We start from the raw sequence: 15,495 nt of genomic DNA, 5'->3' as shown, positions 1-15,495 counted from the left end.
TTTATAGCACTCAAAAAGTATCTACCTTTATAACTATCACCAATAGTGTTAAAATTCAAATTATTTTCAAGCACTTTTCTTACTTTACATTTTCTAGTTTATCCTCTTATTTAATTATTTGCATATCTGTTAAGGCTTCAAGTAATAAAGAAATGTATGAAGGAGGTGAAGTCTAACTTGTCAATGGACTGCCAATACTACCACCTTGTGGCCAAAAAAATCCATAAAATTGTTTTAGTATTAAAGCAGGTCCACTTTATCAACTGTTGAAATCTTTATCAACTGTTGAAACACTATATTTTTAGATCTGAACAGATTTTATGTTTGTGTGGTTCAAGCACTACTGAAAAGCCATATGGAAGTTGCATAAGAAAGTTTGAGAGCATATGTAAACAGACCCTTTCAAATTACAATGGGATAACATTGTATAATGTGATTTATTTTTCTTTAAGTAGGTGCCTTAAAGGCATGGTGTTCTTTGTCAGTTTCAACAGAAATTAACTCTGATGGAGCTTCTTATTCTTAACTTTAATGTATTTGTTTTTGGTACTAGGAATTGAACTCAGGGGCACTCAGCCACTGAGCCCCATCCCCAGCCCTATTTTATATTTTATTTAGAGACAGGGTCTCTCTGAGTTGCTTAACGCCTTGCCCTTGCTGAGGCTGGCTTTGGACTCTTGATCCTCCTATCTCAGCCTCCCCAACTGCTGGGATTACAGGCATGCGCCACTGTGCCAGCTTTATTTCTTGATTTTGAGATAGAGTTTCATTAAATTGCTAGGGCCTCGTTAAATTGCTAAGGCTGCAAACTTAGACTTGCACCACTGTGCCCAGCTAATGGAGCTTTTTAAAGAGCATGAACTCTCTTGGTGAGCTACAGCTGGACTGGGACTGCATGAATTTGGATATAGCTCAGGGGAAGCTTACGTTGGTAAGCAACCAGGGGAAATTAATTGAATCTAAAGAAGGAGCAAGGGCCAAGTTCCAAAACCACATGAAATAACACTGAGTATTCTCTGTAATATCATCCTGGCCTTTTGGTGCCTTCCCACTGACATGAGAGGAGGGGCCCTTCAATTCAACAATTTGTTGACCACATTCCCCTATGGCTTTCCTAGGTGGAGGAAAATGGTTAAAAAGCAGAGATGAGACAAAATGTCTTTATTCATTACAGCAACCCACTTGTTAACACCAACAACCTAAAATTAATGCTTAATATTCACATAATACATATCGATGACCAAGATGGAGAAACAGGAATTGAATCACTTTCCCACTTGAAACAATCATAAAGCAAAAAAAAATCAATAAAAATAAAAAGCAACCCAGATGAAACAATGATTTTCACGATACTGGATATAAGACAATAAAAGATATTGATTTGGGGCTGGGGTTGTGGCTCAGTGGTAGAGCACTTGCCTAGCACATGTGAGGCCCTGGGTTCTATCCTCAGCACCACATAAAAATAAACAAAATAAAGGTATTGTGTGCAACTAAAAAAATAAATATCAAAAAAAAAAAAAAAAAAGATACTGATCTCTGAGGGATGGGAAGCGAATGTTGAGCCCTACCAGTCAGCCAGCTTATGATACTGAGCTCTTTCAGGTCACAGGATAGGGAGACAGTGATAAGGTAAAGCCCAGAAGACTCCCTAATTCAAGGAGAGACAGTTGAGACCAATGTGGCTGAAGTTCATGGGACATAGTATCAAAGAAGAGAGAACTGGACAGAGAACTCCAGAGATCTGCAGAGGGTCACCCAGGAGTATTAGGTAGAGAACTGATGAGTGCCTACATGGAGGAAACTATCCAAAACTGGGGAAGGAACTGAAAAAATTAGAGGGAACAGTACACAGTGTTTACATGCTGGCTGGATGTTCTCACAAGCCAGATTAGAAAAACTCAGTTCATAAGGTACTAGGTATAGTACTTTGTAGCAGGAAATACTTAGTACTAGACTAAACACTGTTCCAAACCTTCTAAACAAAAAATAGAAGCAGACCCAAAAGGATCAACAGTTTTCAACTAACAACTGCATACCAGAACAAAGCTCAAGAAGCTTTATAAATATTCAGCATCCAAAGTAAAATTCACTATGTCTGGCATTAATCAGCAGATATGCAAAAAGACAGGAAAATATAAGCTATGAAACTAATCCATCCATCAATCAAAACTGACCCATAGTTGACATGTTAAAATTAAAAGGACATAAAAACGGTTTTCAAATTAAAACTGTATTCCATATGCTCAAAAAGTTAAGTAGACACAAAAGGAATAATAATAATAAAAAAGCCCAAAGTGAATTCTAAATATGAAATGTAGGGGCTGGGGTTGTGGCTCAGCGGTAGAGAGACCTGGGTTCGATCCTCAGCACCACAAAAAAATAAATAAGTGAAATAAAGATATTGTGTCCAACTACAACTAAAAAATAAATATTTAAAAATAAATAAATAAAAATAAATATGAAATGTATAATGTTTCAGATGAAAAAATACACTGGATAGGAAAAAAGATTAGTAAGCATAAAGAAAAACCAATAGAAACCATCAAAAAGGGAGGGAAAACATCCAAAAGAAATAAACACAGGAAAAAAGGATTTAAAAAAAAGAAAAGTACATCAGTGGGCTATGGATAGCATCAATGCACTAATATATGGATAATTTCAGTTCCCAAAAGAGGAAAGTAACAGAAAAATATGTGTACCAATACTGCTAAAAAAAAAAACAACAACAACAACAACAAAAAAAAAAACCTTCATGAAGATGATAAACTTAGGATCGAGGAAATTCAATAAACCCTAAATGAAAAACAAAGAACACTGCATCAAGGCACATCACAAATTGATAAAAAAAAACAAAACAAAACAGTTGTTATGGTTTAGATATGAGGTGTCCGCCAAAAACTCACATGTGAGACAATGCAAAAAAGTTTAGATCAGGCTATGAAAGGCTTAACTGAATCAGTGCATTACCCATTTAGGTGGATTAATAGGGTAGTAACTATAGGCAGGTAGGGTGGTGGCTGGAGAAGACAGGTCACTGGTCACATATACAGCCTTTGGGGTATATATTTTCTCTGATGAGTAAAGCTCTCTTCGCTTCCTGATTGTCCTGTTCTGAACTGCCTTCTTCTGCCACACCCTCTACCATGATGTTCTGCCTCACCTCTGGCAAAGAGCAATGGAGTTGGCCATCTATGGACCAAGACCTGTGAAACTGTGAACCCCAAGTAAACTTTTCCTCCTCTAAAATTTTTCTTGTAAGGTCTTTTAGTCACAGTAGCAAAAAAAAAAGCCGACTAAAACATCAATGATAGAGAAAAAAATCTTAAAGTCAGCCAAAGAAAAAAGACAAGGTGTGCATAGAGGATTAAAGATAAGTATGACATTAGATTTCTCATTGGAAGTAATGCAAATGAGAAGACAGTATCATGGCAACCTTGAAGTACTTAAAGAAAAAAACCTGTCAATGTAGAATTCTGTATCCAGAAAAAGTATCATTTGAAAATGACGATAAAATAAAGATGTTACAGACACATAAACTTTCAAGGTCATGGATATGCTCATCATCTCAGTTGTGATGAAGATTTCATAGGTTCATAATTTATCAGATTATATACTTTAAATATTTACAGTATTTATTCCTTAATAAGCTCTTAAACTATATATGTACACCTGTGACATTTGATCCTGAACCAAATAAATAAAGGTACTTGGAACAAACAACTAACAGAACTTTCAGGAAAATGTTCCAATGTTACAATTACCCAACCTCTTCACAAGACAGAATACCTGGAAGTAGGGTACCTTACCTTAAAAAAGGAATGAATAGCAGCTGTGGCTTCACTGCGAACCCTCAATATAGAACCCAGAGCGTTAGTCCTACACCTAAGGTGAGGATATTGTCTCATGTACTCCAGAGGATGCTTCTCTTTGTATTTGATAGGGAATGCCTGCCAATAAATAAGGAAAAAATTAGAAGCTAAAAAAACAAACAAAAAAAACCTGTTTTATAAAACAAGTTTCCAGAGCATTTCCTAAATAGTAGCGCTTCAGAGAAAATAAGATGCTTTCCTCCTTTATTTCTTAATATAACAGATTATATAGCCCACATAATTTTTACCAGGTAGAAGAATGGTGGGATGGATTCAGAGAGATGTGGGTTTGAAGCCAGCTTTAGTATTTATTAGCTAAATTAATTAATATCACTGAGGCTTATCTATTATTTACCAAGTTTCTATCCACTAGCTGTCTGTGACTTCTTACAAATAGAGAGGTTAAGCATATAATTATGCAAAACAATCCACTGTTTGGCACAAAGTAGTTCAGAATATTGTAGATATTAAAGACTACATTTTCTACCATTGTACACACACAGCTGGGGTTCAATTTTAAAATCACACAAATGTCTTGAAAACCCACAATCATATCAGCTAGTGCCAATTTATTACTGTTTATCAACATGTCACTGGGTCTAAGAACATGAGGAACAGTCAACAGCTATCTTTCATTTAGCAGAGTACTAAAAATCTACAAAAAAAGTTTAAAGGAACTTAAGGCTCCAACCTGAAATATTTCTCCATGTCCACACTTATATTACAAGATTAAAAAGTCATATCCTTTCAGACAGAAACCAAAGACTCAAAAGAAAGATAATACAAAAGCTGAATAAGAGCTACACATGCACACTGCTTTAGTCTCGTCTTTTTAGGTCTGGTGCACACACAGATTTTTATAGTACGCAGAAACAAGTACCATGCTTGCCAAGAAGAAAATATAGCCACAAGAATATATCTGGGATTGTTGGGGGTTCAGAATCCCTAAAGCCTAAATACTTTAAATGATGCTGAACTGAAGAAGGGAAGGAGGAAGGAGCCTCTGACCACAGCACAGTGTACCGTAACGGTGTCTGCTGTGATCATTAACCTTTCTGGAAAATGAAGCTGGCAGTTCTCTGAGATTTGTCATTAGAATGTGAGGACAGAAACACAGATTGCAGAGACTATTTACAGATTGCTTTGTTTACTTTAAGAGCAACTGCTCCACTTGCGTGTGGCAGGAAAATGAGATTTCAACAAATTATTTTGTTTTTAATTTTTATGACGAGTCTCCTTATCAACAGACAGACACCAGCTAATTTGGCCCCGAGAAGAAAACTGCACAGATACAACTGCCTTTAGAGATGTATGCCTCTCCATTCATGAATTCCCTTCCCCTGTGATATAGACTTCTGCAGCTGATTTCACTGTGTCTACCAGAAGAAGAGTGGTGAAAGAGAGATTTCAACTGCTCCAAAGAGCTGTGTCTATAGGGGGATTGCTTAGGCTTCATCATACAAAAAAGAATTGTCTGAAAGTACGGGGATGATATTTTAGTTCACAAAACTGCCTTCTTGCTGATTGTAATTAGAGGAAAAACAATATATTCAAAAGTGATTCCAGTCTGAAGCACAATTATTTGCTTGCATAACAAAAATCTCTCATCTTTTTTTCTATACATTATTATTATATTGATGAAAAAGAAAACCATCTTTTGAAGTCTTAGAACTCTCTAAAGGTAAAAACTGCGATAATTAAAAAAAATTTTTTTTCATATTCCTATGAGTCTCTGAAAGTATTAGTGTTGTATATGTTTGAGTGATTCTTAAAAAACATAAATGCTAAATCTAAAATCAACTGCGTTGTCTTGATTTTCAGAATAGGAAGAAAATTATTGATTCATTATTTATAATGAGAGAATAAGAAAAAAGCTTAGTTGTTACCAATCTATATGACAGATTTTAGTGTTTATAAAAGTCTGATTTTTATTTTATGAATAATCTCCATTTGAAGTCCTAGAGGAAAGCATAAAGTACTAATTGTAGTCCATGTTATTTTAAAATGTTCATTTCTCAATTTTTTTCCTCATCATGCAATTGTAAGAACCCAAAGTTTGTTTCCTTGGAGGTTGTTTCATACCCTTGATTATTTTGTATAGATAGTTCCTTAAAAAGACTGGTTTAGTTTACATAAAAAATACAGTTATGCCAGTGAAACCCTAACATGGAAATATCTGTATCTCATAGGTGAGTGTTCATCATTCTGATAAGCTTTGCTTAACCTGTGATAGTGAGATTTGCAAACAACAAATCAGAAATTTAGAAATATGATTACCTCAAATGGAAACTATCCTATCTAGATCTGAATTGTATTGATAACTAGGTGTTCCCAAGTGGTTAAATATGTTATTAATCTTTGTTTATTGAAAGAAATTTAGCTTAGTGCCATAAAATTTTTATTTCCAGGTAAAGAGTTTACAAAATCATACCCTGCCTAAAAGTTTTACTTTGTAAACATTATAGACTGAGAGAAGCCATTAAATCATTAAACTTTATTTTGCTAAAATAAAAGTTTGGTATTCATATGCAAAAAATTTGATAAGGAAAAATCTGACAATATCATGGAGTTTCTTTGCCTATAAAAGTTTACTTAAAAGTGTCTTTGGGATAGAAAGTACTTAATAAGGCTCTGAAATTAAATTTACATATAAACAAAATGTCTTATCTCATTATTTAAACTAGATACTAATGGAGAACTCCTAAATAATTTTCTGGATGAATTATAATTCCTTTCCACAAATGCACCTGACTAGAAACATAAACTATTGTCAATTTTATTTATGTTTAAAATAAACTCATTTGTATACGATGTGTAAAAAATACTTTCACAATTCAGAAACATCTTATTCAATAAAGCCTATATTTTTTCAAGTATAAATTCTCATACGCAAAGAAAAACAGCTAAAAAACAGCCTTAGTAATGTAATTAATGGCTATAGATTTCTGGTTCTAATAATTGCTTAATAAAACAGTTGGTGACTTGAAAAAAAGAAAGAAAAACAAGGCAAGGAGAAGGTAACAACAGCAACAGAAGCCAAGGGAGAATAATTCAAGAACAATAAAACACATAGTAAATTTTTAATAATCATAGATCCTTCTAAGAAAGCAAAAGCAAAAATATTTATCTTTTCTATTCCTCTCGATTTCTAAATTATTTCACAATTTTTCAATTGTAATTTCTTGGAAAATAATTCAGAAGGACATTTTAAAAGAAAATTAGCCTATTTTCTTTCTTACTTCCTTACATTTAATTTTTCCTATTATTCTAAAATACCAAAATGAATTTAAAAGATGCAATTTTCTTAAAATTTCTCATTTTTTGCACATTAAACATTTGAAGGTAATTATGGCAAAGACAGGAGGAGTCAAATGGCTAGAATATAAATTTCAGATGTGCCACCAATTTTACCAGGGTGGGCCTTATTTTCTCCATCTTTGTAAATTTAAAGAACTGGATTGATGACTTTTTATTTTATTCCCTCTAACCTTTTTACCAGGCTTATATATATAAAGCACTAACAGAGTCTTCAAAAACAAGTATAAACATGCATTAATATAGAATTTCTTGTCTGTTCAGCCCAAGCACTACAACATGCCAGGTCAGCACTATCAGTAGAACTTTCTGTGAAAAATGGGAATGTTCTCTACTTATGCTGACCAATATGGTAGACAATAGTAACATTTGAACATTTCCTCCCCTTTCCCATCCCTCCTCTCTCCTTCTCAATCTCGGTCTTCTACTCCACCTAGAGAGATCTTTCCATCTTCTAAGGTCATCTTCAATTTCTTTCTTCAGTGTTCTATAGTTTTCATTGTAGAGATCTTCCATCTCCTTGGTTAGATCAATTCCCAAGTATTTTATCTTTTAAGGTCATTGTGAATGAAATGGTTTTTCCGATTTCTTTCTCAGCAAAATCACTGTTTCCTTTTAAAATGCCACTGAAGAACTGGACTTCTTAGCCCCTGTATGGGCTACATCCAGCATTGTGGATGACTAGACATGCTTATAAAAGCTGTGAGGTTCAACTGTGACAGGCACTAAAGATGCACAGATTAATGCTCAGCTCTCTCTCATAAGACTAAGTCATCTTTGTAATACTTTTACTACTATTTCTACAGGATCTATGCCCTGTTTCAATTATCAGGGAAGCATAACTGAAAAATGTTCTAAGTACCATCTTTCCAATAATCCCACTTAAAACAGATTGTTATTATTTTAAATTAAGCCTAAATAGCCTGAACAAAAGCATACCTTGGCATCACAATTTCCAATAACTTCAATTTTTTCTGCCTTCAGTTCCACATTTTGCCTTTTGGAAGGGCTTTGTACCAGCTGCCCGAGGACTTCTACAGAACTCCCAAAAGTCAATTCTCTATAACAACAAAGAAATCAAGATATTATTATATATAACTTTTCTTTTAATAAAAATCTTGCTATTAAGTATAACTTTTGTCTTAATATAAATCTTGCTATTAGAACATTAATGATAGAGTACTTACCTTCAAGTGAGTTAAAGAATCTTCAAAGTTTATGGAGGCTCTGTGGTATACCTAAATCTTAAAAATGAATTCCATACATTTTTAAATGGGAATAAATAAATTGAGGATTTACATATAGCTATTTAGAATTAAGAAGTTATATAATTATCTGTATCAAATATAAGTTGGTCAAAATGCTTTTTAAACATATTGTAGATTACATGTAAGGTCTGATGAAATCCAAATCAGGTCTGTAGTTCTGTTGATAATTCCCTGGTTTTGAGAACATACTATAGCAACATGTTATCCTTGGGAAAGCCAGGTAAAAATTACGTGAGACTATTTCTAAGACAATTAAAAGTACATGTACTTTTTCTACAATGTATTTTTTAAAATTAATCAATTTATTTACTTTAATTTACCCAGCTGATGGTCTTGAGCACACAGACTACCTTCAGGATAGTAAGTCTATGTTCTAGTGCAAGTTTATCCACAAATTTATTGTATGACTCTTAGAGAAAGTGATGAACACTCATTTGTTTTAAGAATTATCTATTAAGAAGGAGAGTGAACTAAGTGATTATGTATCTACTCCAGTTCTAACATTTCATAATTACAATAAATATGATAAAAGCTCTGATATGGCTCTGCATTGTGGATGACTGGGCATGCTTATAAAAGCTGTGATAAACTGTATTAAAAATAAATTAAAACCGTAATAAACTGTGTTAAAATATAATACAATAAATACAATAAACTGTATCAAACTAAATTTATCAGGAAATTCCCCAGTTTTGTTTGCTGGCTACATTTAATATTTTAAAATTTATTTTTTAAAATCTTCCCCTTGCTCATCTATTATCCATCCTTGACTGGTGCTTTCCACACACAGAGAGAGACCAAATTCCCTGTGGTACATTTATATATGCACATATGTGATTTTGTTAAATCATTCTGCATTTCCGCCCCTTTCCCATCCCTCCTTCCTCCTTCTCAATCTCGGTCTTCTACTCCATCTAGAGAGGTCTTTCCATCTTCTAAGGTCATCTTCAATTTCTTTCTTCAGTGTTCTATAGTTTTCATTGTAGAGATCTTCCATCTCCTTGGTTAGATCAATTCCCAAGTATTTTATCTTTTAAGGTCATTGTGAATGAAATGGTTTTTCCGATTTCTTTCTCAGCAAAATCACTGTTTCCTTTTAAAATGTATTCATATATAATTTGTATAACTAAGATTGTCCACTATTACATCAAGGAGAGAAAACCTGATAAATCTTTCGCCAAACCTGAAAGTGTTTTAAGACGCTCTGACTTCACATATGCTCTAATTGATATGATGAATTTTCTCCTGGGGGCCATTGAGAATATCTCAAAGAGGTGGGTAGTCATCCTCCAGAATCTCTAAAATTTAGATACTATTAGACATACCCATTTAATTGCCATACTGATAGATGTTATCAGAAAAATTACAAACTTTTCACATCAGAACAATTTTATTGTCTCAGACCCATGAGCCTATTCAATATGTGGAATTAATCCTAACCATGTTTGGAATACCAAAGCACTTTTATTTTAACAAATTAGTATAATATTCTATTCTTCATAACTTATACCCTAACATGCAAATGGTATTAGTTTTGTTGGGCACCATGACACATGCCTGTGATCCAAGCTATTGGGGAAGCCAATGCAGGAAGAGTGCAAATTCAAGGCCAGCCAAGGCAACTTAGCTAGACCTCACCTCAAAATAAAAATAAATAAATAAAAAGGGTTTGGAATAAGCCAGGTGCAGTGGTACATGCCTATAATTCCAGTGATTCAGGAGGCTAAGGCAGGAGGATCACAAGTTCAAGGCCAGTCTCAGAAACTTAGTGAGACCCTCAGCAACTCACTGTCTCACAATAAAAAATAAAAAGGACTGGGGATGTAGCTCAGTGATAAAGCTCCCCTGGGTCCAATCCCTAGTATTAAAAAAAAAAAAAAAAAAAAAAGGTCAGGGATTCAGCTCAGTGGTAGTGGGCCCCAGTACTAGGGGAAAAAAAATTGTGTTGGTTTTAACATCCGACAACAAAATCATATAAATTTCTTCAATTTATCCAACAAACAATAATTGGTAACTTTGTCAGCACTGTGCCAGAAGCCGAGAACACAAAAATGAATGAAATACCATTCATAATTTCAAGGAGTTCTTAGTCAAAGAAGCAATCCAATAATAATTCAGTTGATTACCATCTGATACAATACATTTCAGGACAGAGCTGGGCACAGAATGCATGGGACCAAAGAGGACAGTCACCTACCACAGTCAAGGGGTGGGAACATATGATGATGGCTAAACTGGATTGGAAAGACAGGGAAGAAGAGGTTTATTAGGCAGAAGTGGCAACAAGACTAGAAGCCTGAATGTAAAAAGGAGCAGAACAGCCTAGAGGAGCTGTAAGAAGAGAAGGAAAACTGATGGAAAGTAGAGGCAGGGGATACAGGCATGTGAAGATGTTAGAGAAGGAGAAGCCTGAGCTAAGGATACTGACTCCAAATACTTGGACTTTCTTCAAAGCTATTTTTCATAGATGTGTTTAGGAAGATAGGTAAAAGGGTCAATGTGAATATTGGATTAGGGAAGCAGGGAACAGTAGAGAAGAAGAAAAAAAACAAAGGACTCAAAACTTAACAACTTACCTATTGTCAAAGTTTGAATCAGCAACAACCTGAAGGCTTTCTAAAGATGACCCATCATTTACATGTAGGAACAAGACTTCCTTCTGGGATCGGACTGATCGAACCCATCCCTAAAAAAGAGAAAGATTTCTATATGTGAGCTTAAAATACTTAAAACATTCTATATTTTCTTTATACATACAAAGAAAGCTAAATGAAAGAAAAAAATCAATCTTGCCTTAACATTATCAGCTGTGTAAAATGAACTGCTTTCAGTTTACCAATATGCACAAATAATTTTAAATGGTTTTTCTTATAGGGAGATACACCCTTTGCCATTCTACCTTTTGTTCTGTTTTGTTAATGAAACTCATCATTTTCAACTTTTGCCAAATATTCATCAAGTTGATGTATGTAATTTATATAACCAATCTCTTCAATATTGGCTTTTCTAATGACAATGACAAATAACAAGGTTTACATCTTGGTGCCTTTTTCCCTTTTATCAAATTCCCAGATTATGTATTATAGACTAGAAATATCTTTACAGGATTTTTATTCTTTCACACAGTACCAAACAAACAAACAAAAAACTCCCCCAAATGTCTCATTATGAACGCATATTAAGTAATACACAAACATTCAAAGACAGTCTTAATTTAAATGACAGGTACATCAGAGTACGAGAGATGCTTTTTTTTTTTTTATTGTTGGTCGTTCAAAACATTACATAGTTCTTAATATATCATATTTCACAGTTTGATTCAAGTGGGTTATGAACTCCCATTTTTACCCCGCCAGATTATAAATCAATGGAAGTGTAACTGATGAGAGATGCTTTTAAGTAGGCCAGTAACACTAAAACAGCTCTCAGATATGCCCAAATTAAATTTAACTACTATAGGAGTTAGGAGGGAATAACTAGTTTTCTAGTAGACACCAAACAATTGTGAAGTGTCCCACAAATGTAAAGTAAATGAATACAGGTTGACATTCATGCTTAGGAAAAGCAAGAGCTGATTCTAACCAGAAAAACTATTGACCATTCTCTGTTGTAGCCATAACCTTACAGATGCTTTTATTAAAGCTCTCTATCACTTACTTGCATATCCATAATGCTTTAAGGGAAAGAAAACTGCTTACTTATTTTGAAGTGACTGCCAAGTACACAGCTGAAATTCTGCAAATGTTTTACTACCGCCATATAGTGTCTCATTCCTTCACATAATAGCTCTAAGGATTGTCATACCCATTTTACAAGCAAGAAAACTGAGACTCAGAGAAAGTAACTTGTTGAAGATTGCTGGTAAGGGTTAGACTTGAATCCAAGTCTATTTGATTAGAAAGCCCTTGATCTTTGTGAGGGCTCCATAGAATGAAGTATAAATTGTCACCGCCTCATGCACAAGGTACTTCACCTTGTCACACTTTCCCAAAGGCACCTGCATTTTGGGCATGCTCAATCAACAGTACTTTCCAAAGCACTGCTCTCTTCTTTTTTACTCATTAGTAAGATTCAACATTCATTAAGCACTTTTTAATGTGCAAAGTTCTTTATAAATATTATGCTATTTAATTATCGAAAGAAGTAAATGACATGGTTATATTTATCTTTTTTAAATTTATTTTAGTTGTAGATGGACATAATGCCTTTATTTACTTATTTGTATGTCGTGCTGAGGACTGAACCCAGTACCTCACTGTGCTGGGCAGGCACTCTACCACTGAGCTACAACCCCAGCCCCATAATTATCTTTTTTTGAAATGAAGAAACATTTAGAGAAGTTAAAGCACAAGTTCAGCTGGGATTCAAATACAAGTTATTACTTCAAGTTTATGTTCTTATCAATGAACTTTTCTGGAATGCTATTTCTACCCCATTCCCAGTTCCTCTGCTTGGGGGATACATCCTTGCACAATTTCCACTCCATCCTAGATTATTCTATCTGGGGAATACATCCTTCAGGACACAGTTCAAATGTCACTCCATATAAGAAGTCTTCCTTACTTACTCATAGGAGGAATTCTATCACTGTTTTCTCATAGCTTCTAACGTTGATCATTAATAATAATCACACTGCTGAAGACTAGGTCTGTCCAGCAGAAACATAATGTGAGCTACATTAGTGATTTTCAAGTTTTTAGGGGCACATTAAAAGTAAAAAAAAAAAACAAAAAAAAACAAAAAAAAAACAGATGAAGTTAATAATTTATTTTATTAACCAATTATGTCCAAAATACTATCAACACGAAATCAATATTTAAATATATTGAAGCCAAATATGGTGGCACATGTCTGTCTGTAATCCCTGCTACTCAAGAGGCTGATGCAGGAGGATCACAAGTTCAAGGCCAACCTGGGCAAATTAATTTTTTAAAAACGGTTGGTGTATCAGTGGTAGAGTGCCTGCATAGCATGTGTGAAGCCCTGAGTTGAATTCCCAGAACTGCAAACAAATAAACAAAAAACACAAGCCCCACAGATGTATATACATAGACACACATGCACACATGTGTGTTTAGAGAGAGAAAAATAGAGATTTTGCAATCTTTTTTGTTCTTCAAAATTACTATGTATTTTAAACTTACAACATATCTCAATTCAGGCTCATCACATTTCAAGTGCTCGAAGCCACAAGTGGTTGATACCTACCATATTAGATGGTAAGCACTAAATTCTGTTCTTTCCATCTTTGATTTCTCTTTTGACCAGCACACAAAAGGTGTCATTTATACATTCTAAATTAACTGATAAATGCAATTTTTTGAATTGGATCATGGAAAGAATATGAAACCCAAATAAATGTATGGAGGAGCAGATCATAATAACAGCAAGGATATATGATGATATCAAAATAACTGTTATCAATGTGTTTTAGTAATCTAATGAGAAGCAGTCAACTACCTTGCTTAACCTGCTCTTTTAAGGAGTGAAGGAAATAATAGTGGCTAACATTTATTGACTGTGGGCTGCTCTTTATAGTCCCAAAAGTAGGGACTATTATCTGTTTTCATAAAAAGAAACTTAAGTTTAAGCGCTTAACATGCTCATAATTAACAAGTTACTTAGTGGGAGAGATTGAAACTTACACACCTCCACCCCAGGGCTCTTTCAAACTGCTACATTCCACTCTTTCTCCTAATTTATTAAACATAAACTACACGCAGGCCCAATTTTAGGCACTAAGGTGGCTAAAAGCTGAATCAAAGCCCAGATTTATTAGAACGAATATTTACTGCCAGTCACGACAAACTTTCTCCCCTCAAGGGGCCAGGGCAAGGCAACCACTATATGCCCGCGGATATCATGAGGTGTAAAAAGAGAAAGGGGCCCTGTTCGCTTACACTTTCCTGAATGAATAACAAGTTCACAGTCACTAGAGCAGTTTTGCAAAGAGTAACGGCAGGTATCCGAGGAAATGGAGAAATAGGAACTCGCGCTATACCTATACTTTCTAACTTTTCTCTGGTGATCGTTCTGTCTGACCCAACAACACAAAGTAACGCTAGGTGTGGATGTGCCACATAAGTCCCTAAAGAAAGAAAGAAAAATCCCTTTCCCCACACCCACCTGAACTTTAACGCGCTCCCCACTCGCGTTCTGGGACCCGAGAGCGTCTCGTACGCTCAGTCTGGAGAAAGGCCTAGGCCTGGGGCAGGGAGCAGTGGAGCAGGAGCGCAGGGCTCGAAGCAGACACCGGGCCCCGAGCATCTCGCGGCCGCCCCAGGTCACCGCGGGACCAGCCCTGGCCACAGCGGGTTCGGATCCTGCCGGCAAGGGCCCTCCTTCTCAGCTGTTCCCCTAAACACGGTCGCAGCCCTGTCCTCAGGCGCTGCAGCCCCCAGCTTTACCCAACGACAGTCTCTGTTCCCCACTTCCAGGCGCACTCAGCAAGTGCCAAAACCAAACAGCGCGCCTGGGCGGACCACGCGACCCACTGCCGCGCACTACTAGCAAAAGTACACCCCTCCGCTGCAATCTACGCTCCCACTGGCCCTACGTTACCACGTCAACGTCGCCTGTGTCATCACGCTAAGAAGGGCTAAAACGGAGCATGCGTACTTGTGTGCTCGACTAAGGAGGCGGGGCGGAGGTGAGGGCGGGGTCAGGAGCCAAGATGGGGCGGGGCTAAGGCAGAACCTGGTGTAGGCGTTTTCACAGACTAGGCAAGGGAGTGCAGCTGGGGTGAAGTCTCAGAGTCTCTTTCCTAAAGCTTTCAGGGAAAACTGAGAGCACTTGAAAGGCAGAGGGAAAACATCCAGAAGACTTAATTGATGAGAGTAGTGACCCGAGGGTGTCAGTCGTTCCTGAGTTGTGAACTCAGAAGAAAATCAGACCCTGGTCAAATCACAGTTGGGTGGTATCAGACATCCAAATAGATAATTACGTAAAAGGGTGATCAGGTGCCTACAGAACCCAAGCTGGATATCAGAAATGGCTTTCTGAAGAAGGTAGTCCTATGAAAGGAAGTAACTAAGAGGAAC

At 35.9% G+C, this 15,495-nt stretch overlaps 1 protein-coding gene across 4 annotated transcripts in view; it reads right to left on the bottom strand.

Moving 5' to 3' along the window:
* Nucleotides 1-15,025, bottom strand: part of NARS2 (asparaginyl-tRNA synthetase 2, mitochondrial) — a 143,842-nt gene extending 128,817 nt beyond the window's left edge. For all 4 annotated transcript variants that reach the window (XR_014020397.1, XM_081279089.1, XM_081279091.1 and 1 more), the window contains exons 1-4: nt 14,582-15,025; nt 11,032-11,141; nt 8,127-8,247; nt 3,810-3,950 (exon numbers count right to left, since the gene is read on the bottom strand). Coding sequence is in view for 3 of the 4 variants with exons in the window: in XM_081279089.1 (XP_081135215.1) it covers nt 3,810-3,950; nt 8,127-8,247; nt 11,032-11,141; nt 14,582-14,722 (513 nt within the window). In the remaining variant the exon portion in view is untranslated. The remainder of the gene's footprint in view (nt 1-3,809; nt 3,951-8,126; nt 8,248-11,031; nt 11,142-14,581) is intronic.
* Between the last annotated feature and the right edge of the window lie 470 nt (nt 15,026-15,495).

The sequence above is a fragment of the Spermophilus citellus genome (genome assembly GCF_964194105.1).
Source record: "Spermophilus citellus genome assembly, chromosome: 2".
NCBI classification, from domain to species: Eukaryota; Metazoa; Chordata; class Mammalia; order Rodentia; family Sciuridae; genus Spermophilus; species Spermophilus citellus.
The sequence above is the reverse complement of the archived record's forward strand: the minus strand, read 5'-3'. Positions and strand labels throughout refer to the sequence as shown.